This window comes from Nannospalax galili, unplaced genomic scaffold (assembly GCF_000622305.1).
Source record: "Nannospalax galili isolate Female #2095 unplaced genomic scaffold, S.galili_v1.0 scaffold957, whole genome shotgun sequence".
Lineage (NCBI taxonomy): Eukaryota > Metazoa > Chordata > Mammalia > Rodentia > Spalacidae > Nannospalax > Nannospalax galili.
The window spans coordinates 1,241,233-1,265,690 of NW_008340047.1; the positions used below are offsets into that span (position 1 = coordinate 1,241,233).

Genomic DNA, 24,458 nt, shown 5'->3' on the forward strand with positions numbered 1-24,458 from the left:
ACTAATAAAAAATGAATGCTTTTCCCCAACCTCACCCCCCTGTGCTCCAGCCACACTGAAATGCTTCAGAGCCAGGCTGCCCCTGCTCCTGGCTTTTGCTCTTGCTGGCCCTCCTGTCTGGAGCATCGCATCTTCTCCCTGAATAGCTCTGTTGGGGCCAGCTTAGGTACCTCTTAGTGGAGGATGTAAGGGCTCTGCCAGGGTCTCACAGACCCTCATGGCACAGCTGGGAGACCCCTAACTCCTAGACCAGGATCTTCTCTCCACACCCAGCTTTTCTTGAAGAAGAGTCTTAAACTCGAGGAGTAAGCCTCTTTCTAGAAATGGAAGTCTCAAAAGTAGATGGCAAGCCTTGGCAGGGAGTGGCTGGGCTTCCCTATGCTTTAGAGATATGGAATCTTCCCTTTAAGGAGAATGTCAGGCCTTGGAGCCTCTGAGTTGACCCAAAGGGCCCAGCAGCCCCCAGCACTGGCCTCTGCCCCACACCTTTTGCTTTTCCTGTTTCTCACTCTCTTCCTTATGCCTCAATTTCTAGCCTCGACCCCTTGGCTCTGCCCATTCCCTAACCCCCAAACAGAAGCAGGAGACAGTACCTGAAGCTCCTGGGGATGCAGGACGGACTGAACTCCGAGAACTGAGCTCCAGCCAGGAACTGTGGTCCATAGGCACCAGCCAGGGCATCCCTTGGAGAGGGGCAAACATAGCAAAAACAGAGCTCGAGCCACCATGTCAGTCTCCCACATTCTGAGGCAGGGCTGGAAGGGGTCCTGGAGACTACATCAGACCAGGATCTTCTCTCCACCCCCAGCTTTTCTTGAAGAGTCTTAAACTCGAGGAGTAAGCCTCTTTCTAGAAATGGAAGTCTCAAAAGTAGATGGCAAGCCTTGGCAGGGAGTGGCTGGGCTTCCCTATGCTTTAGAGATATGGAATCTTCCCTTTAAGGAGAATGTCAGGCCTTGGAGCCTCTGAGTTGACCCAAAGGGCCCAGCAGCCCCCAGCACTGGCCTCTGCCCCACACCTTTTGCTTTTCCTGTTTCTCACTCTCTTCCTTATGCCTCAATTTCTAGCCTCGACCCCTTGGCTCTGCCCATTCCCTAACCCCCAAACAGAAGCAGGAGACAGTACCTGAAGCTCCTGGGGATGCAGGACGGACTGAACTCCGAGAACTGAGCTCCAGCCAGGAACTGTGGTCCATAGGCACCAGCCAGGGCATCCCTTGGAGAGGGGCAAACATAGCAAAAACAGAGCTCGAGCCACCATGTCAGTCTCCCACATTCTGAGGCAGGGCTGGAAGGGGTCCTGGAGACTACATCCTAGCCAAGGTCCCTCATTGTACAGGCGGGGAAACTGAGGCCCACGGCAGGGAAGATGGGGCGAGGAAAGTCAGTATTCACATCTGTCTAGGTGGGCAGCTCCTGACCAGGTGAGTGGTGTGAGGATGGAGCCCCTCCCTTGACCACCGACTCAGCCATCCCATGACGTCTGACTCCCTGTGTCCCAGTTCTTTTGGCTTCAGAGGCCACAAAAATCCTAGTTTGGGGAAGCAAGACCGCCTGACCTGAGGCCAGGCTGGCTTCTGACTGTCTGGCACATTAGCTGTGGTGTGAGAGCCACTGCCCAGCTGGCCCCTCCTTAAGCACCTGAGGACAGCCTCCAGGGACAAGGCCCAGAGGTCTGTAGCCACTAGGGGGCATCTGGGAGCATCTGCAAAATTCTAAATTGGCTTAAGGTGCTGGCGTCACAGCTGCTTACAGACTAGATGATGCAGCCGCCCCAGAAGAAACACCAGACCTCAGGAGTCGCTTTTGGGCGACAGGGTCAGTTTGGGATGGGGGCACCCACAGGAAGTGGGGACCAGAGCCATGGGCTAGTCCACTGACCCAGAGCTCCCCTCCTCACCTGCCTGTCCATGCTCCTCGTAGGAGGATGTGCTCACTCTCCAAGCTGAAAGAACAGGAGGCAGCTGGCTGATAAGAGGCCAAGGGTCCCTTCTCAGGAAGGCCTGGGGACCAGGGGTGGCCTACTCCCTCAGTGACTAACGACAATGGCTCTAACGACAGCTGTGGTTATCCAAGACCCTCCAGGAAACATGGTCCGTTATCTCAGCGCCCTCTCATGGCGAAGCAGGGAAGGAAGACAGGCTTCAGACACCGAAGCAGCAACAAGTCTAGGGACATGCTTCCAGCTGCACAGCTCCAAAGCAGCCCCCTCTGGTCCACCTGCCTGGACACCTCTGTTCTTGAGGATTCTCAGAAAATGGGAAGTATAGCAGAGCCCATCTACAATCAAGGCGTTCTGCATCAAGGGACCCAGGGCTGTGGGCTGGCTGATGTCTTCCCTTCCAGCCTCATCAGCTCTGGAGACCTCACAATTAGGGCAAGTCCCTGATCCCCAACCCCCAAGGCCACAGCCAGCTCCCAGCTTACTTAGGAGTATCTGAGGACAATCCCGAGGGGTGACAGACTTTGCACCATGGAGAATTTGGAGAAATGTGAATTTCTGGGGGCATGGGTCCTACTTTTCATTCATTCATTTATTTCATGAACTCCTAGCACCTGTTGACTACACCTGGTACCAGCTGAGGCCCTGAGGGGTGACCTGAGGTGATCTGGCAGAGGATGGGCTCCAGCAGGAGCTGATGAGGGGAGGGGCTGGGAGCAGGGAGGTCACCCACCTGACATCCAGGTGGAACATCCATGACAGGGAAGACATGCACTGGACCAAGCCAAACACGGCATTCAGGGACAAGCCATTCTTGCTGAGGCTGGAAACCACAAAGGTGACAATGGCAGAAGCCACCCAGGACTCAGAGCATAGAGGCAAGATAGGGGTGTTCCTGACAGCCAGTGACGGAGCCCATAAAAACCCTCCAACTTCACTACACAGCTGAGGAGATGGAGGCCAGACAGGCAGGGGCTCGCCCAAGGTGACAAGCTATGTTGGTGTTAGAGCTGAGGCTGGAACTCAGAGCTTCCCTCACTCTCTAAGCAGGCCAAAGCTGGGCTCTACCTCTGGACCTGATCAAGAAGGAGTAGGGCTCAGGGCAAGATAAAAATGGGGGGGCTCCTGTGCTGAAGCAAGCACAAAGCTTTCCCTTTGCTCATGATCTCTGTTTACCTGTCGGGCATCTTTTTCATTTGCCATTTAACGTCCCACTTTCCAGGCCCAGCGTGCCCCTCATAGGCACCTGCCACTCAGGAATGTAGCTGTTAAGAATGCCACTTGCAAGGACATACCTACAAACTCAATCTGCATGTCATTTGTCTGCAAAGGAAAGCCCCCCAGCAGGATTAGAGGTCACCCCCTTTCCTGAACACACTGTTCACACAGGAAGAGGCCTTGGGCCCCAGCACTTACTCTAGAGCTTATTGCCATAAGCAGTGACCGACATCCACTGTTTAGGGATTTACGGACATACCAGGGGATCAGAGATGTGATACAACTTGCCCAAGGCCACACATAGATAGCAGAGACAACCTGGAACCCAGGACCTTGAGCCTCTCACCCAGGCTCCTCTTATTTCTTCCTGGGAAAGCATGGGAACAGGAGAGAGACGTGGGATCCAAGAACACCGGAGACTTTTAGAGTCTAGGAACTTGGGTCTGCTGCAGGCAGAGTGGGGAATCTTGTTTCTTCCCATACTAGACACCTCCTGTCTGTCTACCAGGTGCTTGGACATTTGGGTTGCTCTAGACACCACCCTTGGTGTCCTTTCCAGTATAAACCCTCTCTGCCTAGCCAGCCCAGGTTTCATCAAGCTGTCCCTTTCTATAACCAGGGACCAGAATGGCTGCTGCAACTGTTTGTCACCCAATGCACCCCCACACTTCCACCATGTGTACCACAGAACCCTTCACATTCCTGTGTTTGCCCAGGTGGTCTGGCCCCCTGGGAGCCTGTGGAGAGACATAGAGGCCATGTGGGAAAGGCCTTGAGGAGCCAGAAGTTGGAACATGGAGTCTCTCTTTGAGATGAGTCAGTGTTTAGTCTGGCTGAGATGAGCAGAGCACCAGTCACTGCCCTTGTTAAGCACTTGCCCATGTGAACTCAGCCCTAAGAAGGGGGTTTCATGTGCATTTTCTGGTTGCATCTTTAATGTACCCAGGAGGGAAGCAAGAAGACTCAGAATGGCCCCCTCCACTGAGGGCAACCCAGAGGTCTTGAGGGTGGACTGCTTACTTCAAGGACTGCAGGGGACCCAGGCTTGGGAGCTGCTGGGCCAGCAGGGCCACTCCTTCATCCCCCAGAGCATTGTCTGATAGGCTGGAAGGGAAGAAGAAAAGGTTAGTGAGGGCAGAATGGGTTCTGATTCCACAGCAGTGCTGTTACCTGGCTGCTCCTGGGACAGCCTAGGTGCTAGGCCAAGTCTCAGCACATGTCACACATGAGGCAGTGGGGGTGGGTTTCTCCCAGGCTTTTTTCCAAGAGCAGTGGTCTTCTAGAAGCCAGGATTGACTGCAAAGGGTACCCATGTGAGATGTGTATTTGGGGAGAAAGTTACTATCCTGCCCAGGTCTCTGTAGGGTCCCTGACATCAACAGAGAAAAATAAAAACAAAGCAAGACACCTACACTCACTCTCCCGCCAAGGGGCCCCGACCCCTCCATCATCTTTCTGGATGCTGACACTCACTCAAGATGACCCAGGTGGTTGAGGTAGCAACTGGCTCTCAGTGCCTCACAGAGCTTCTCTGTGTGCTTGGCCTGGAGGTCACAGCTTGTCAGCCTGCAAGGGGCAAGATCCACAGTCCTCCAGGGTCCACCCAACACTGCACCCAGGGGACAGGCAGCCTCCCCCAGATCCAGGCAGAGAGGTCAATGGGCAGGATTGCAGCATATGGCACTGAGATAGAGGGGAGGCAGGAGGTGACACACCGTATACCTAAGACAGCGGGAAGGATGGCTGGGAATGAGAGGAAAAGAGACACTCAAGAGGAAAGAGAGACAGAGACAGGGAGAGACAGAGAGATAGGTAGAGACCGAGAGAGATGGATAGAGATAGATGGATGGAGAGATAGAGATAGACTAGAAAGAGAGGCACAGATAAAGAGAAACAGAGACAGTGAGAGAAAAAAAGACCAAGGAGGAGAGATAAGACTAGGGGCCACACTGAAAGGCTCCAGACAGACAGACACACAGAGAAGCAAAGGGAAGAGTGTTGGGAACATGCAGGGCTGACTGAGTTCAGGCCGAAGTCCAGGATCAGGAATCAGGGGCCCAAGGCTCTTCTCATCTCCATGCAGGGGCCTCCCTCTTCCAGCCCTTCTGTGTCCAGGGCTTGGGGAATTACAAGGTGGGGCTGCTCTGGCTGAGGGGAGGACTATGTAACAAGCAGATGCCAGGTCACAACTTGGTGACACAGCAGGCCATGGTGTCCCCCAGAGAGCCTATGAGATTGAGCCTTGAGGCTTAGGGGTGAGGATGTGAGGGGCTGGAGACCATTACTATACCTGATCCTTCGAGAGCTCAGTGACAGCTCAGAGGCCACAGGGGGTGTGCGGCTGACAAGCAATGGTGCCCTGAAGAGACACATGGCAAGTCCAGGCTGAGCGCACTTACCCCTGGCTCCATAGCCCACCCCCAGCATCACTGTCCACCTTTCAACTTTTGTGCTCTGCCAGGGTCATTGGGACTTTGGCCTGGTATATGACCTGGAACAGAACACTGGCCTCTCCCTCAGGTAATGTGGCATACATGAGTTGTCTTAATCTAGCACTGGCTGCACATGTAGCAAATGCCCAGTTAACCCTGGTTGCTCTCACCACCACCACCACCATTATTATCATTATCATCATCATCATCATCAGGTATGGGAGAGTTGTTAGCTCCACCTCCAACCAGCCTTCAAAGTTCAGACTCTGCAAGAGCTCCTGGGTAGACAGACACCAAGGTGCAGAGCTGAGCCTTGGCCCACGTGTTGGAAGTCACATGAGGGAGGGAGGTCAACACCCCTTGAAGGATCCTTGTACCAAAGGAAACCAGAAGTTCTGACCAAATCAGAGCTCCAGGCCAGCTAGGCCACAATCTGGGTTTAGACTGAAGGTCAGCGTGAAGTGGCCTGTAGCCACATCCTACGTCTCAGGGTTCTCTGCAGTCTGCTGTCTGCTCCTTCATCTTCAAAGCTGTGCCCCTGGCCAAGCCTGTTCACTTCCTGTTCCTTGGTGAGTTCATTTCTTGTCTCATGCATCTTATGTGTACCACTATACCTGTGCAGTGTTGGGAACTGGGCCCAGGACTTCATACATGCTAGGTAAGCACTCTATCAACTGAGCTACATCCCAGCCTCCCTTTGTATATTCTTGTCAAGGTCTCCGTGGGTCAGGGAGGGTGTGGCCCCATCCCTGAGAGGTGTGCAGTGGATACTGGGCCCCTACCTCTTCCAGCTCCCCTCCTGCTCCCTTGACTCATAAGCAAATGTGAGTACCACCGTATTGCTCAGCAGGCTGGAGACAGAAGAGAGGAACAAGGGACAGAGGTTACCATCCTCGTTGCTTGTGTCTTCATTTAACCCTGTTGGGGATGGGCGGGGCGTTCCCAAGGTACCATCCTGCCCTAGCTAAGCCTCTTCCCATGACCTCCTCTAAGGCTCTGGGGCTTGAAGCTTCCTGTTACAGGTATTTCAGATTCTGTCTTCTCCCTGGTTTATGTTTTAGGCTGAAGTGTGCCCTCTCTGCTCCGGGTGCTCGTAGCACTTTGGGCTGTGTGTGGGTGCTGTTCCCCAAGACCTGAAGCACATCACTGTGATGACTGTGACTGAAGAACCTAATCTACCTTGTGGGTGAATCTGGTTTTCTCTTGCTCCTTGAGGGGTTCATAAAACAGGAGCCTCCCATGTAGCTAAGAGCCAAGACTGAGGCTTCCTATAAAGCAGTGACTATTGACATTAATTCACACCTATCCTCAGCTCCCTGTACTGAATAGACACAGACTTGAGGGTGGGCCAGGGAAGCAGGAGATCAAATGTCACTTGGCATCCTGGGAGATTGCTCTCAGGAGAAGCCAGAAAAGGACTGAAGGAAACTGAAGGGGACAGGATCCAGCCTGATCCCACAGGAGCTGGTCACACAGAGGGCATTGCACTGTTTGTCTCAGCTGAGGCGAGAAGCTGGAGAGGGCACCTCAGCTTCTGCTACTACTGCTTCCAGCCCCAGGCAGCTCTCTAAGGGAGACCCATGGGATCAGCAGTGGCTATACTGATGTCAGAGCTGGAAAGGGGGCTGTGCAGGGCCCCAGCAACAACCTCTAGGGGTCTGAAGGCATGAGACCAGAAAGAATTCAGAGGCCTTCAGAGAGCGTGATATGAAGGCCCTGAGCTCAGGGCTAGGGGTTCGAGGCTCAAGTGCGGTGACAGTGGCTGGTGGGGGCTCCCACCTGATGTACAGCTCTGCCAGCATCCCACACGAGCCCATGGCCCTCAACACGTAGGCCATCCCAGTTCCAGAGAGCCCATTGTCGCTGAGGCTGTGGAGAGGAGGGGGAGGTGGTATCAGCAGTCACCAAGATCCATGGCCCCAGGAAGCTCTAGCCCCCTCATTATGGCTCAGAAGCTTGTTGGCTGTCATCATTCCCCAACCAGGGTCCCCCAAAGGGCTCAATCCATAAGAACTGCTCCAGGGTTTTCACCTCTCCAAGACTAAGTTTCCTGGTCTATGAAATAACTGTCATCTATGGAGTGCTGACAGCATTCTCTGTGTCAAGGGTTTGAGGCACACACAGTCTCATTTAACTCCATTTCACAAATGGAGAAACTGAGGCCCAGAGGTCTCACAGCCAAAGCTGAAGCCCCAAACTACTTTCACCAATCTCTAGTCCCTATCCAACCCAAATGTTACCCTAAGACCCCAACACCACCACAGCCCACCCAAACACCATGTCTGCCCCAGTTCCATACCACAGCATACCCCGCCTTCTTGTTTCACCACCCTAACAGCCTACGCCTGCACCCCAGCCTAACACAGGACTTTCTCCCCTAACCCCTTGACTTAACAGCCCAGCATCCACCTACTTGGTACCTCAGCTCTGCCCAGTGCAACACCCCTGCCTCCTGGAGCTGTTTCATGACCTGGTTTGTGAGCCAGATGTGCCGTGGACATGTTATCCACGGCAAGGAGTTGGACAACGAGGATACTAGTGGCTCAGGGCAGAGGCAAGAGCAAGCTAGGGTCAACCTCCCTACTTTGGTGAGGGAGAAAGCTGGGTGGATCAGGGCCACTACTGCTGACTATGTGTGGGGACCTGGGGTGGGCAGGGACCAGAACAGGGTCTCCAGGGTATGGAGAGTCAAGAGTGGGGTGTGCAACTCACTCCAGTTTCCGGGCAATGTGCAGCTGTGATGCAGCCTCTGCCATGAGTCGACAGCCTTCATCTTCCAGATAGTTTCCTGAGAGACTAAGACAGAAGGGTCATGGGCCCTCACTCATGCAGGCCCTCCCTGACTTTAGTCGGAGCCTCACTCCTACAAATGAACCTTATGCTAACTAGGAGGGACAGGCTGCATGTTCTACATCTGCCAATGGTCTTGGCGCATCTACAAGTGTGGCATGTTTAATCCTCATAGTCCTATGAGCAGGCACTAGAATATCTTCATCTTACTGCCGAGTAAACTGAGACACAGAGCCCTTAAGGGTCTTGCTCAAGGGTAGGCTTGGGTTTGAATCCAAGAAGCCTGACTTGAAGGCCCCACTCATGATTATTCTTATATGCTATAATATGCACACTTGCTCCTTGTGATAAACTTCATGATTTTGGGGTCATCTGACTCAGCCTGGGAGTGAGGGAGGCTTTCTTGATGTTTGAACTACTTGCTAGAAACCTCTAGGAGTTCCACAGGTAAACAGTAGGGGAGAGACGTGAGGGGGTTGTGGAGTGTATTCCCTGGTAGTGGGAATAGTACATTCAAAGGCCATGTGGCATAGTCCATACCAGCACTCAGAGGAAGCCAGTGTGTTTAGTCTAAAGACTGAGTGGAGGCAATGGGGAGGCGGGGGGGGGAGGATGGGGAAAGCTTCTGAGCCCCATAGGATTGGGGGATTTGGGATTTTCCTGAGTAGTGGGAGGGAGTAAAGGGCACAGGCAGCAGTGAGACAGTTTAGTTTATTCTATTAGGAAGAGGTGACTGACATGGAAGCAGGGAACCAGTGACCCGGAAGCTGATGGGATCACCAGGTGAGAGATGAGGAGGTTCTAACAAGAGAGCTGAAGAAAGGGGCTAGGTGTGAGAGCTATTGAAGTTGGACTGACAATAGGGGACAGCAAGGGAACTAGGAGGGTTTTTATCTATCTAAACAGGTGGGGTGGGGTTGGTGCTGCAACTTAAGGAACCAGGACAGGCTCAGTGGTGGCCAAGTGGCTAGAAATATTCCATGTCTTCAAATAGTGTTCCTGGATCTACCATTGAGACAGTCACAGACCAACAATTGATCAGCAAGGCAGCCCTTAGCCTATCTATTTCACTCCAGGGTGGGGCCAACTCACCCCCAAACACTTCAAACATCCATCACTCCACTTTCATGCCCTTTAGAGGACTTCTGGGACTGTCCTGGTCGGGCTCCCTTCTTATCACATGGCAAAAACACTACCAGTCCTCCAGCCCTGCTCAGGATCCAGGCATCATGGAACTTCTCTAGCCCGTAAAGAATGGGTCATCCAGGTGCAAAGAGAACCCCACTCTACTGATGGTCATGGATGAGGTGGCAATGGTCATAAGGATGGGGTGGGAGCATCAGCCCAGAATATTCCTATGTGACCTTGAGCAAATTGACCCCTGTCTTCATTTCCTTCTCTATAAAATGTGGGTATAGACAGACTAGCATCACAGAAATGAGAGGATAAAATACCATGTGCATAACAGCCCCTAGCTGAGCACCCCACACGGGACAATGCTGCATAGCGTTATGACTGTTTCTTTAATGACTGTCCCCAAATCCTTCAGGAGTCAGCCTGCTGTCACTGCACCACCCACACAAAGATGAGGCCTTGTCTGCTCTTCCCAGCCTCCCCCTGGTTCCTGCCTCAGTTTCCCGCTTCCCAGGATACTCACTCCACCTCCTCCAGCTGGGGGCCTTTCTGGAACAGTTCCACCAGGGCCTCTGCATCATGGACCCTGAGCTGACATTTCTGGAGCCTGGAATAAGGGTAGAAGACAGAGGGTCTCAAGGGAACAAAATATGTTCTCTCTAGTTCTGAGTCAGGGAGTCTTGAGGATACAGATCTGGGGTCTGTATGCCTCTCAATAGTGGAGTGACCTTGAGCAAGGTCTTAATCTGCCTGTGACTCAGTTTCCTCCTCTACTAAAGTGGAGTAATATGTATCATTCATAGGGCTTCCGAAAGGCTTCCCATGAGGCCCTAGACATGAAACTCTGAACACAGAGACCCACATGCAACAAGGGCTCACAAGAGCTCATTCAACTGTTGTTACTACCACTGCTTACGTGTGCCTTTCCCCTGCCCCTCCATCTGCTTTCTCCTTTTCCCTCCCTTCTTGCTTTCCCTTTGTGAGGGCAGTGGGCCCCACTGAGGTACCTGAGTGCTAGGCTTTGACCCTGTCCTTCCTTCCACAGGCTGTCTTTGTCCTGTAGGCTTGAAGCTCTAGAAAGAACAGATCACACAGTGGTCTGGGCTCAGGAGCCAGTCCCAATGGACTGAAACATCTTCTATTGGCTTCTAGGGGCTGAAGACTCTGTAGCACCCCCCCCTCAAACACACACACTCCCATGTTGAGTCAACTCCACAGAAATCTCCCCAGTTTCTTACCCTGGTTCAATTGTCTCTGTGAGCGGGGAAAGAAGGAAGAGGAGGTCCGATTCCCTAAAGAGTCAGACACAAATCCATGAAACCCAGGAACCCAGAAGCCAGCACGTCACCCCTACTGCTTCAGTTGGTCACCCTACTTGCTCCAGTTGGTCACCCTACTTGCTCCAGTCACCCAAGGAAAGCTCATTTCCTAATTGACGCAGAAACATAAGACAACTGGCAAAAGCTCTCCAACTCAGGCTGTAAAATCTTACACCACTGCTTGCAAAGAGAGTGTTTGGTTGGGGTTTTATTTTGGGTTTTGTTTTGTTTTGTTCTTAAGACAGGATTTAAAGTAAACCAGGCTGGCCTTGAACTCCCTATGTATCCAAATCTAGCCTTAGACTCCTGATCCTCCTGCACTCTGGCATTACAAACACATGCCACCATGCCCTTTGAGGGTTTTTTAATGGGAGTTATATTTGTATAACTATAATTGTATAAGTTATAATCATTTAAGATTAGGAAGCTTCACACCCATACAGCAATCCAAACCCACAACCATGCTTCAGCACCACGGAGAGCGGCAGGCAGCTAATTATTAATTTAGCTACTACACCTGTACTTCAGAGATTTACTCATCCATCCACCCATCCATCCATTCACTATTTATTAAGCATTAGACTTGAGCAAGGTTCTAGAGTCACAGTTCTAAATTAAACTGGCTCTGGCATGCAAACACAGTTCTTGTAGGCTAAGGACCTCCTCCCATCCTTCCCTGTTTCTCAAGACCTTGAAGGCCAGGATCCCATTCCTTCTGCTCACCTGACCTGCAGCTTCCTGACAGTAGGACACGTGGTGGCCACCTTCACCAAGGACAATAGGGTTGACACGGAGAAGCTGTTTCGGCTCAGGCTGCATGATTGTGTCAAAAGCATCAGGGGTGGGTTCCCTTCCTATGGTCTGCAAAGAGGGTGTGCCTCAGGACAGGAGAGGAGCTTGGCTGGGAGGAAAGACCACTTACTCAAGCTTCCGGAGCTGTGGCAGGCAAGGGAGAAGCTCTGCAAGGCTCAGCACCTCTGGGTCCTTGAGTTGGTTATCCTGCAAACTGCAGGGAGACAAAGACCAAAGCCCTCAGCTGTGGGGATGGGCATTTGGAAGCCCCAGGTGATGATGAGTGACAGTCATGGTCACCCTCATGGGAGACATGGGCTCAGAAAAAATGGGCCACTTGATCCTAGTCATCCAGCAAGGAGGCAAGGGCCTCTCTGGGTCACACTTCTGCCCTTGTTGGAGACTTTCTGCCTGGAAACCCAAGGGATCTAGACGACAGATTGTGAAAGTCTTATGAAGTAGAATAAGGAGGCCTGCTCCCAGGGCCGGGTCTGCAGTGTGCCCAAGTCCAAGCTGGTCAGCATCTCCTAGCCCTCAGAGGAGGAGCGAAGTCTCTGGGATGCTGGAGACTCTTGCTTCCAGTCTCACCAGAGCCCAGGACAAGCACAGTCCTCTCAGACCTCACTGCCCCTGCCTGTGTTCCCAGCTAGAGGGACAGATCAACTGAGGGGTGTGAGACTGATTGAGAGCAACAGGAGGAAAGTTAAAAAATAAAAAAGGGGCTGGAGAGATGGCTCAGTGGTTAAGAGCACTGACTGCTCTTGCAGAGGACCCAGGTTTGATTCCCAGCACATGGTGGCTATGGACCATCCTTAACTCCAGTTCCAGGGGAATCTGAAGCCCTCTTCTGACCTCCGCGGCATTGCATGACATGGGTACACTCACATACGTGCAGGCAATACACTCATACACATAAAATTAAAATAGTAAATAAAAGAAGGGTGATGGAGGCAAAGATTAAGGTCACTCTCAGTAACTAGGAAAGAAAGTTTCAGCAGGATCAATAGTTCAAACTTTTGTTCCAACCTGAGTGACCCCTGTCCAAAGGCACTCAGATGAGACCACAGGAGGAATTGTCCCGCTTATGTTCAACTCAGTAAGTGCTGTATCTTAGTGTTAGGAAGAACCTGCCTGAACCCAGGGGCTCCTTTTCTGAATCTCAGGAAGGATCCATATGAGATTGAAGAGGAGGGTCCCTGACCCCACCTCTCTCTGGAGTAATCAGTTCCAGATACAGGGAAGGCGTACATTGTACAGATGTGCTCATCCAATGTGTGCTGCATCTAAGTGTGTCTATGTATGCCACATATGTGCACATCTGTGAACAGGCATATGACAGTCTTGAGTAGGTGAGTGTGTGCTTCTGTACAAGTGCATACCCAAGTGAAGGTGTGTGGCGTATGCATCTCTGGTACCAATGGTAGCTGCTTTCTGCATAGATACTGTAATCCCTTCTCCTAGGGTCACTGAAGGAGGAAAGTGAGCCTCAAAATCCATGATCCTCCAAGGTGGCCCAGAATATTTACCCTGCTGCAGGATCTGGGAGGATTTCTTTGGGATTTAACCCATCTTGGTTTTGGGCAGATGTCTTAGTCTCTGAGTCTTTGCTGGTCAGTCTCTGATGCAGCCCCTCATGCAGGACACCTAGCGGTGTCCTGAAAGCTGGGAAATGACCCAGAATATCACTCACCTGATCTCCTCTAGCTTGGAACAGAGCGGCAAAGCCTGCACCAGGTAGCTGATGCCTCGGGCAGTGATCTTACTTCCTGTTAACCTACAGGGCAAGCAAAGATGGTGGGGAGGAATGGGGTTGGGGAAGGAGGCTGGACAGGAATCCATCTGCATTGACAAGTGGGGAGGAGTGTGCCAGGCATTCACACTTGAAGATCTTTCTTGGTCACAAGCCCTGGCTCACCCCAGTGTCTGCAGGCTCCCCATGGTTGGCAAGCTCCTGCACAGGGCCTCTACAAAGGTGTCTCCACACTTCCTGCTCTTAAAGCTGCAGGAGAGAAGCAGAGTGGTCAAGGGTCAGTGCTGGGCAGGGCTTAGTGCTCGTCAGCTCCCCATCCTCTGAGAGATGGGGCTTGATATAATAGTAATAGTCTTCACTGTAGTTGTTGGGGTGGCAACAAGTACAGGTCACTGCACTGACTCCCTCATCTATCAAATTCATTCTCCACTTCATAGAAATATAGTTATATGTAGTTTAGACCATGGCAAGCAAATATCCTTTGTGTGTGGTGTGTACCATGCACACATGTGGAAGCGGAAGATGTTGAGTGTCTTTATCACTCCTCACCATTTTTTTGAGACAGGGTCTCTCACTAACCTGAAGTTTACTGTTTTGCCTAGACTGGCTGGCCAGTGAGCTCCTAGGATCTGCTGTCTTTGCCTCCTAATGCTGGGATCAGGCATAGCTTGAATGGCTACGCCCAGCTTTTATAGGCGTGCTGGGGATTTGAATCCAGGTCCTCTTGCTTTGACAGCAAGCACTCTTATCCACTGAGCCACCTTCTCAGCCCCAGCAAACACTCTTTAGAAACAGTAACAACTAAAAAGAGCTAATTGTCAAAATGGCCACTGAATTTAGCAGAGGTTACAACTTCACCTAATAGGTCTAAAGAAACTCAACTTTGGATGATTAAAAAATAAGATCTAATTTCCTTAATGTTTTTCTTTTTAAAAACATATAATTAGGCCAGGCGTGGTGATGCATGCCTTTGATTCCAGTACTCAGGAGGCAGAAGCAGGAAGATCTCTGTGAAATTGAGGCCAAGCTTGGTGTACATATTGAATTGCAGACCAGCTAGGGGTACAGTAAGACCCTTTATCCAATAAAACGAAACAAAACAAAACACAACAACAACAAAAATCAAGTGATTTTGCATTTGCTTTTTATGGGGGAAAGGAATATTTGTTTCTTTTACATGATTATTTTGTTTTCTCTATGTTAATGTACCTTTTTTTATGTTCAGTGTTTTAAATAGCTTCTGTTAACATTTTGGTTGTTAGCCTTAGCCTTTAAAGGCTCCAGCCCATTTAAGTAACAAAACTGTAACACAAAAAAGCAGACTGCTTAGTTATGAAGCTAATATTATACACTGAAATGTATAAAGTGTTGTCAGACTACTGACACATATAACGTGTTTACAAATAAACTGTGGTGTTGATTTGAAGGAGGAGAAGGAAAAGGGAGGAGGGACAGGAGGGGGAATAGGAGGGGAGGAAGAAGAGGAGGGAGAGGGGAGGAAGAGGACAACCACAACACATTCTTCCATGGTCACCCTTTCCCTTCCTCCAAGGAGCCGGGGTATAGGGACACTCATGACCCAGCTTTGATCCAGCAGCTGGGACACCTGAAGGGATGCTGGAGCAAGAGTGGGAAAACATGGGTCCCTGTGTGACCACATGGAGCAGAGCCATCTACCAACTTGGACCACCTACCTCTGACACTTCCATGACAGAGACATACAATCCTAGGGGACTTCGTCCTCTATATCTGCAGAGGATTGCTTTGGGACCAAAGCCTTGTTCCTTCTCTGATACAGACACGGAGCCTTGGCTCTGGGCCATAATCCATACTGAGAGGAATCTGCCATACATTATCCCATCTCATTCTCAGGAAGGCTCCCTGACTTATAAACTCATTACAGGGATGGAGAAATGCCGAGGGAGGTTACATAACACCGGAGAGTAGCACAGCCTAGATCCGAGACTCCAGTCCATGAATGCCAGAGATAGTACAAGAGTCAGGAAGTCACAGGCAAGAAGGTACAACTAGACTCCGGAGACCAGACTGAGGCACAGAGCTTCCCCACCTATATTACACACTCGGCAGGGATAGGACCATTCTTTTTCTGATAGCTAAGACATGAATCCAGTCTCTCTGGCAGGCTGGTTGGCAACCACTCTCCCAAAGCCCAATGCCCTCCACAACCCTCCCTAGCCTTCCTCTGCCCTGACTCACCTGAGATTTTCCACCTGGCCACAGCCTACCAGAACCTCAGGGCAGTAGGGCTCCAGTGGGCAACCATCAAAATCCAGGTGGATGGGGCTAGCCCTCTGTTCCAGGATGCTGGCCAGTGAGGCCAGGTCTGCACGGGTCAGTGGGAAATTGTGGAAGGAGAATTGGAAAGGGAGGTTTTGGGCAATGAGTCTGGCCAACTCTGGCTCCTGGGTCTCAGCCACACAGTGACACAACTCTACTACCTTTGGCCCAGTATGCTTGCGGGTGGCCAACTTCCTCAGCACCTGGACAACAGCAGCCTGCCTGGAGCTCACCCAGGCTTCATTCCGCTGAGCCAGGTGGCTGAGGAACTGACAGCAGTTGTGGGATGCCAGGCCTGCCAGAAAGGTAGAGAGATGGTCCGAGAGGCCCAGTCTAGCTTTGGTCCTCAATACCCAGTGGGAATTGAGAGCGACATAGTGGATGAGTGTATCTTTGTCCACGCTGTCACTAGCCATCAGATACAGGGCAGCTAAAAACTCCTGCAGGCTGAGGTGGGCAAAGGCATAGCCTGTCTCTTGGTGCTCAGGGGTGGTGCAGATGCAGAAGGAGGTCAGCAGGCTGTGGGCAGCACCAAAGGCCATCAGGGGAGGAGGGATATCTTCTGCAGAGAAGATAACCTTCCCAGTGTCCAGTCCTCTCAGGGCTACCTTTCCTAGGTCCAACAAGGATGTGGCAGTTCTGTGGGAGCCAAAGGTTAGTACCATCTGTAGATAGAGCTGGGTCATGGTGGCCAGGAGAGCCGCAGACTGGCCTGGGGAGCTTCCAGGAAGCAGATGGTGGAGGCAGAGGCAGGCGACCCTGCATAGCGCAGGTACTGCACACATGCCCCAGAGACGCTCATTGGTTCTCATCTCTGCCAGGGCCAACTTCTGTGACGGTAGATCACTGAAGAAGTGGCTGACATACTTCTCTACCCTCAGTCCATCAAAGCCCCACATGTACACCATAGCTGCCTCTGTGGGCACACATGTGGGCAGCTTCCCGGGACGGGAGGTGGCCATCACCCAGCAGCCTGGCAGGAGGGTCCCACGGCAAAGGTCTGAGAAGAGAGTGAGGGCTGACCCTACACTGTCAGCACCCACAGACTTGTTACTAGAACAGGGGTCAACAGCCTCATCCAGTCCATCAAAGATCAGTAGGACTTGACAGGCATTTTCCTCCAGGTACTGGAAGACAGCGTCAGGGCCTGATTCCGGGCTTAGGTACAGATCAAAAAGGAGCTGAGGCAATGTAAGCAAATGTGTAATCATGTTGAGTTGGCGGAATTCATAAAGGAACAAGGCCTGGAAGTTGTCTAGCTGGCCGTCAGCCCACTTCCGGCAGAGCTGATAGGCCAGCATGGTCTTGCCCATGCCAGCCTTCCCTAGGAGTACTGTCACTCGTGGGCCCTTATGGGCCTTGAAGTTGAAGAGATCTTGGATGCTCATGTCAATGTCATCTGCTGCCCCAGGGTCCCCCATAGAGGCTCCTTCCCGAGCATCCAAGGGTGCTGTGGCCTTGCTCCACTGCAGGATAGGGGGAATGAAGGCCTGTTGGGAGGTGAGGGTATGCTCTGGCCCAAGGCATTTGCCACCATAACGCTGCTGGGCAAAGGTCTTCAGGAGCTGTAGGTACTTCCTGGCCAACTCTGCAAGGGATACAACAATGGCATGAAGACAGGGCCCCCAAACTCCATCATACTCCATGAACATACTAAGACTGCATGATGAGGTTGCTGATAGCCTCTAACCCCAGTAGTGTGTGCACGGGGGAAGGTGGCAAGTCACAGTGGGGTTCTTAGGCTACCCAAGTTCCCAGAGGGAGTGGTTCCACAGCAGCACAGGCCCTGTAGCCACTACCGAGGGAGGTCACATGGGTCATGCCTCTGTGTTCTGGGGCAATGCAGGTAGTGTACTTTTCAATTAGCTTGGGAAGGCACTTGCTTTGCAACCTCATACTGAAATAGCCTCTTCTGGTGACATAGGCATGCTCTATGTCCCTCCCTCAAGAGTGAGCCCTAAGAACCTGTGAGCTTCACACTGGTCAATCAGATTATGGGAACTAGGTTCCTGCCATGCCAAGTGTTAATCTCTTCCTTCCCAGGTCATTAAAAAGACTCAATTCCCCTCACCCCCAAGAAGGACTGAGGTAGTAGTCTATTTTGTAGAGATGAGAATCTTCTGGCTGTGCCCATGGTTGCGGGAGTGTATGTGCATGTGGAGGCCAGGTCAAGGACCATTTTGGAGAATGAGTGAGGTTCCCTGTCTCCTTTTTCCCATGGTCTGGCCTCAGTGCCCTGTGTCCCCATGGGCTCTGTACCTAGGGGTTCTCCCAGGCACCCTCATCATCCCCATTCCCATTTACCCCAACCTGGCCACGAAGGACCCAGACCTGAGATCATGCCAGTTACCACCCTGGGACTCCATAATCTTGAGGACAGTGTGTCCTTGAAAGAGCCCAGACATCAAGGCTGTCCCTGAAACATCCAATCTTTTCCTCTGCTCATCTAGAACTTTCAATCTTTCTCTCCTGGAAGCTTGAAGACAAGCCACTGGGCTCCAGAGACTTTCCAGTTATAAACAAGGCCCAGGATCTATCTGTGACAGGTCTCAAGACAACCAAGTTCTTATCCTGCTCCCCATAACCCACCTAGCTGCTGTTTCCTGCAGTGCTTCCGGCAGGGTGAGGACCCACAGCTCTGATGAGAGCGCTTGAGGCCTGGAAAGAGAGAAGGAAGGGGATGGAGGAGTAACTGGGTGTTCAGGAAACACCTTTGGGGGTGCTCTATTCTACAAAAAGACCCAGGCAGAAAAGCATGTGACACTCCAGGACTGTGAGAAAGTGGTTGGTAAAGGCTATTTCCATAGACTTGCTGAGGAGCTGCAGCCTCTGGACCTGGGGTTTCCCACCCAGCATGTGGAGAGCAGGCTCACAGCTGGGCATTCCAAGCACTATGTCTACCAGGGAAGGACCAGGCTATGGAGACATGACTGTGAGAGTCAAGCTTCCGCTGGCTTGTCTGAGTCTATAATCTGTCCCACATCCATGTGCATAGCTGTCATGGAGTATCACCTTTCCACAGTTCCCTGAAGTAAGGATAGAAATATGAGAGCAGGTTCCCTGGGTAGCATCTGACGGGGATCCTCTGGTAATGGGCAGTGGGGCAAAGTTGGAGGAAGTGGGGTGTGCTTCATGTGCAGAGGAGGAAATGGCTGTTACTTAAGCCACCACATACCAGCTTCCTCCATCTTTTCTTTAAAATTTATTTTAGATTTATTTTATGTGTATGAGTGTTTTTGCCTGCATGTATGTAAGTGTACCTATGATATGCAATGCCTGCAGAGGTCAGAAGACAGCATAAGATCCCATGGAACTGGAGTTCTGAATGGTTGTTAGCCACCATGTGGGTGCTGGGAACTGAACCCAGGTCCTCTGGAAGAACAGCCAGTACTCTTAATTGCTAAGGCATCTCTCCAGTCCTGAGCTTCCTTCATCTTAAGGTAGGCATTTTGCAGCTAAGCCTGCACCCCCATCCTCCCAGGACCTAGCCCCCCAACCCCCAGTCCCAGGCCTCACCAGGGTGGAATTGAGATCCAGGCTGGCTCTCCTCACCAGCTTCTAGCTGGGTGGAGAATTCTGCAAGACAGGGAAGAGTACATCATGCCTTGGGGATGCTGGATGAAGTACATGGGCTGTGGGGTACCTGGGCAGCTCTAGTTGGTATCTACTTGAGGCTCAACCATAGCTTCCATAGAAATAAAGCTGACCCCTGCTGGGGAAGCTGGTGGTGAGTCCTGCGGGCAGTGATGGGCAGCAGTGTATGTGTATATGTACAAGTCAGTGCAGATCCATTTCCACACATTTGTATCCATGTGCTATCTGTACATGTGTACATATGTGTGTGTGTCCCCGCACCCACAACTGGTAGAGCTCTTGGTTGAGTTCTCACTTTCTTTTAAAATTCTTTTCATTTATTTATTTTGATTTTTTGTGTATATGTTTGCCTGCATGTATGTAAGTGCATCACGTGCACCACGTGCCCACAGAGACCAAAAGAGTGAGTTGGATTCCTTGGAACTGGAGTTGTGGATGGTTGTTGGCTATCATACGTGTGCTGGGAACTGAACTCAGGTCCTCTGCCAGTGCTCTTTAACTGCTGAGCCACCTCTCCGGCCCCAAGTTCCACTTTCTATCCAAGGACTCCATTGCCCCTCAGTGTCTCCTGTTCCTCCTCAGTGCTGTGCAAGCAGGCGCCCAAGCAATGCCCGCTGAATGGAGCAATAAACCTGCTTGCTTGTTGGGAGAGGTTGAGGTCTCCCTATCACTGCTCCAATTACACTGTGGGTATTTGAAATGGTTGGCTTCACTACATCTGTGTGGTCAGGTAGGTTCCTGGGTGTGCCATAGCTCTACAGGGCACAGGGCTAGGTTGGCTGCTTTGTACTCCCCACATGGGCTCTTACCATCTTCTTGGCCCCAGATACTCAGCAGCGGCACCTCCAGATCCAGAGGCACCTCCAGCTCCATGCATAGGCCATAGATGAACGACTGCCAGGTGGCTAGGCCCTGGGCGTGCAGCTTGCTAAGCTGCTGGATGACTCTCTGCTCAGGGTCCGGGACCTCATTGCTGAAGCCCAGGTCCATGGTAGGGAGAAAGAACTTCATCTTGGTGTTCAGCCATTCTTGGTGTTTGCTCAGCAGCCTTACAAGCCAGGCCCATAGATTCCTAGTGCCCAGATGGAGGCTGTCAGCATCCATTAGAAGCCAGCCCTGTAGAGATTGGGAGAGGTAGGTTAGCTAGGGTAGGTAAGCTGGGAGCAGGTAGGCTAGGGGCAGTAGACTGGGATAAGTGAACTGGGGCTTGGGGGACAGGTGAGCTGAGGGTCTGGTAAGCTGGGTCCATCTGGATGCAAGGGATCAGGAAGCAGTCGTGGCCCCAGGCCAAGAGCTCAGCCCCTGCATCCAGGAAACAGGCTGGTGGGCTGTGCAGCCCAGGGAAGCAGAGGGAGGTCCCCAGAGGGCTCCTGGGGACCAGGAGAAGGAACTGGGTTGGTCTGGATGCAAAGGATCGGAAGTAGTGGTGGCTCCCAGGTGTCTGGGGCGCCAAGACAAGGAATGGGACTGGACCCAGGAGACAAGCGGGCGCCCCCTCATTCATGGCTGTGTCTGAAAGTCCACATCCGGACATAAATCCTGTGGCTCCGGACAGCCTTACAAAATGGCAAGAGCAGAATATTTATATCTTATAGCTCCTTGTCCTATCTCTCTCTTTTTTTTTTTCTCCAAATAGCTGTTCCTGTCATTGCATCAAGTGCTCTGGAATATTCAAAGTACTTTAAGTAGCTTTGTCTCCAACATATCAACTTTGAGGGTTTTTTGTTGTTGTTGTTGTTGTTTTTGTTGGGTGCCGTGGTCACAAGCAGGTTTGTCTTAGTCACTTCAAGATGCGGTAACAGGATATCATAGACTGGGTGACATTTACCACTCACAGTCCCGGAAGCTGGGAAGCCCGAGATCTGAGTGTCAGCACATCCAGTGTCTGGTGGGGCCTTCCAGCTGTTCACTGTGTCCTGAATCCTGCTGCAAGAGGCCCTGCTCCAGTCACGACTTCAGATAATTTGCACTGGCCTCAGCCACCACAGACTCCAGAGAACTCTAGCCACCACCCTGCTTGCCCTATGGCTATTCTCACTCAGGAGAGGGGGTAACAGGAATGGGTCAACAGTCCAGGAATGTTTCCCTGGTGACTCCACAGAAAGCTTGTGTTTGGATAGATAACAGGTTGCTTTTACTTTTTTTGTTTTATTTTGAAGACAGTGTCTCCCTGTAGCCCCTGCTGGCCTGGAGCTCACTTAGACCAGGCTAGCCTCAATCTCACAGAGATTCACCTGCCTCTCTCTTCTGAGCACTGTGCTCTGCTAGCTTTTTGAGTCAGTGGGGAGACACCTTCTTGTGCGGCCCCTGACTCCCCCAGAGTGCTCTCTTCCTAACTATTTGTGGTGTGTTTCGTGGGTGGAGAGGACTAGGCCATTAGCACAGAGAGGAGATGGTGGCAGCCGGGTGGAGGTGAAGGTGGCAGCAGGTGCCTTGGCGGTAGAGGCAGCAACTGTGACAGGAGTAATGCGAAGGTCACTGATGAGTTCCAGACAGAGGCTGGGGGCAGGGATGGCAGGGAGCAAAGGCAGCAGAGGCGACAGAGGACTGTAGAAGCAGAGAGAGGGTTGAAGCCTGTGAAGAGCCAAAAAGAAGGATTGTGGGTCCTTGTTACCAGAAGAGTTCCAGGAACCTGAGAAGCCCTGAGGCCTGTGGGTCTGGATACCCAAGGTCCAGGAGAGATAACACTGGCTGCTTTTAACTTCAAGTGTCCTGATGCCTGAGGCCCAGGGACTGCAACACTAGCCACTGTGAAAGCCATATGTCTGACACCCAAGGTTCAGAGCTGTAACACTGACACCAACCACAGATACCACTGAGAGAGGAGGGTTACCCCAGCTGCCCAAGGTTATACCAGCTTCTGAGCCCCTGGCTGCAGAGACCAAGCCCAGAGCCATAAGCTCCTTCATACAGCACCTAGAGCTATAAGTCCCTTGCTTCTAAAGCTTAGAGACATAAGCCTTGAATTGTCAGGGCATGGAGCTGTAAGCTCTGAGTTTGTCAGTCTTGCTCAGCAATCACTGGCACTCTAGGGCCTGGGACACCCACACTAAACTCTATGTCCACTCTTGACTTCCATCCATGGAAACAAAAGGGTGCAGCTGACTGGTGCCAAGGCATGGTTGGGGAAGCAACCTTGGCCATAGGAGGATGGAGAAAAATGGGAGGGTAAGAAAAGCAAAGGCAGGAAACGGAGGGAGGATGCCTACCTGGATTCTTGTATCATGATAGATGTTTCAGCATTCCCACGGAGAGGGTCTCATGGGTATCTGGGCCTTGTCTTCTGCCTTGCAGTCTACAGGCTGTTTCCATACTTCAGTCTCTAAGGAGAGAGAAGAGACGATGCTCTCCCACTTTTGCAAACCCAAGAGGAACCTTCCCGTGGCAAGGACTCTGGCCCCAGCCTCCGCCCGCAGAGATGCCTTGGGTTCCCTGACCTTCACATGTCAGTTGAGTTCTTCCCCAGACAGCTCTATAAATGTGTCTAGGGTTGTCATAGCCCAGTCTCATTGGTGCCACTTCCTGTCACACAAGGAACAGAGGATACCCCACTTCTTCCTCTAACTCAGAGCCTCGGTATCACACATCAATTCCACAGATGGATCCTGGCTCATTCATTCAAATGGACCAGTCCACTGTTGGGTGCCAACCTTTGTCCCCCAAAATCCCAGGTCAGCCTCTGCCCCCCACAGACCCCAAGTTGGCACCTGCAGCCTCATTTATTACTTTATAGTTTTTCTTTCTTTCTTTTTTTTTTTTTTTTTCGGTCTTTTTGAGACAGGGTCTCCCTGTAGCCCAGCTGTCCTGTAACTCACTATGTAGACCAGGCTGGCCTTGAACTCACAGAGATCTGCCTGCCTCTGTCTCCCGAGTGTTGGGGTTAAAGGCGTGGGCTACCACGCCCGGCTCCTGTTAAAGTATCTTAAAGTGACTAACCGCATCTTGAAGTGACTAAGACAAAAACCTGCTGCTGGGGGGATTACTATACCATATTCTAAGCTGTATTACAGAGCTGTAGTCATAAAAACATGGCACTGGCACAAAAATAGACCCATAGATCAATGGAACAAAACTGAAGACCCAAATATGAATAAATGCAATTTCAGCCACCTGATATTTGACAAAGGGGCCAAGAACATTCACTGGAGGAAAGACAGCATGTTCAGCAAATGGTGCTGGCAAAACTGGATCTCTACCTGTAGAAGAATGAAAGTAAACCCCTATCTTTCACCCTGCACAAAAGGCAATTCCAAATAGATCAAAGATATCAATGTAAAGCCTTAAAAACTCTAAAACTGTTAGAAGAAAACATTGGCAAAAGCCTAAAAGATATAGGTGTGGGAGTCTCTTGGACAATACTCACCAATAAATTGAAGACTGGTTTCTCCTGTCTGACACTGTGTTTCTTGATATATAGCTATTACACACCACACACACACACACACACACACACACACACACACACACACCACACACCCATATCCTCTCTCTTCCTTCCCCAGCTAAAGTACCCCTTTCCCCTTTTCCCCCCTTTCAATCATAGCTAGCTTTCTATTGCTGTGACAAAAACACTGACTAAAACCAATTTGGTGAGGAATGGGTTTATTTGGATTACAGCACAGCCATCATCATGGGAAGCTGAAGCAGGAAGTCAGGACAGGAACCTGGAGCACAGACCATGGAGGAATGCTGCTTACTGGCTTGCTCCTCTGGCCCATATTCAGCCTACTTTCTTATACAATACAGGACTATGTGTCCAGCAGCAGTACAGGCCACAGTGGACTGGGCCCTCCCACATCACTCAATAATCAAGAAAATGTCCCACAGGCCACAGGCCAGTCCAATGGCGACAATTCCTCATCTGATGTTCTCTCTAATGAGGTATGTCAAGTTGACAACTAAAGCTATCCAGCACACCCCTTGATAACACTGGTCTCATCCCCCTTTCTTAGGATCCTTCTTCCTTTTTACTCCCTTCCCCATGGTTCCTTTCCATTTTCCTGGCTTCTTCAGGTAAAGAAAAATGAAATCATGAAACTTTGCGAGTAAATGGATGGAACTAGAAACTGTTATACTAAGTGAAGTAACAGAGTCAGAAAAAAAAAAATCGATGTATGTTCTCCCTCATATGTGGATTCCAGAACCAAATCCTGATAAGTGAATATGTATCCAGACATAACTACAGGAACC

General features: G+C 51.2%; 1 protein-coding gene across 1 annotated transcript in view; it reads right to left on the reverse strand.

Annotated features, from left to right (window-relative positions):
- Nlrc5 (NLR family CARD domain containing 5) overlaps nt 1–24,458 on the reverse strand; it is a 79,348-nt gene that overhangs the window by 29,869 nt on the left and 25,021 nt on the right. The window contains exons 2-22 of the mRNA XM_029564416.1: nt 22,478–22,590; nt 20,078–20,384; nt 19,191–19,250; nt 18,264–18,332; nt 15,594–17,262; nt 13,542–13,625; nt 13,317–13,400; nt 11,757–11,840; nt 11,558–11,647; nt 10,754–10,807; nt 10,523–10,588; nt 10,039–10,122; nt 8,304–8,387; nt 7,371–7,460; nt 6,374–6,442; nt 5,450–5,518; nt 4,633–4,725; nt 4,180–4,263; nt 2,675–2,764; nt 1,900–1,944; nt 1,126–1,215 (exon numbers count right to left, since the gene is read on the reverse strand). Coding sequence (XP_029420276.1) covers nt 1,126–1,215; nt 1,900–1,944; nt 2,675–2,764; nt 4,180–4,263; nt 4,633–4,725; nt 5,450–5,518; nt 6,374–6,442; nt 7,371–7,460; nt 8,304–8,387; nt 10,039–10,122; nt 10,523–10,588; nt 10,754–10,807; nt 11,558–11,647; nt 11,757–11,840; nt 13,317–13,400; nt 13,542–13,625; nt 15,594–17,262; nt 18,264–18,332; nt 19,191–19,250; nt 20,078–20,372 — 3,353 coding nt within the window. The 5' untranslated portion in view covers nt 20,373–20,384; nt 22,478–22,590. The remainder of the gene's footprint in view (nt 1–1,125; nt 1,216–1,899; nt 1,945–2,674; nt 2,765–4,179; nt 4,264–4,632; nt 4,726–5,449; nt 5,519–6,373; nt 6,443–7,370; nt 7,461–8,303; nt 8,388–10,038; nt 10,123–10,522; nt 10,589–10,753; nt 10,808–11,557; nt 11,648–11,756; nt 11,841–13,316; nt 13,401–13,541; nt 13,626–15,593; nt 17,263–18,263; nt 18,333–19,190; nt 19,251–20,077; nt 20,385–22,477; nt 22,591–24,458) is intronic.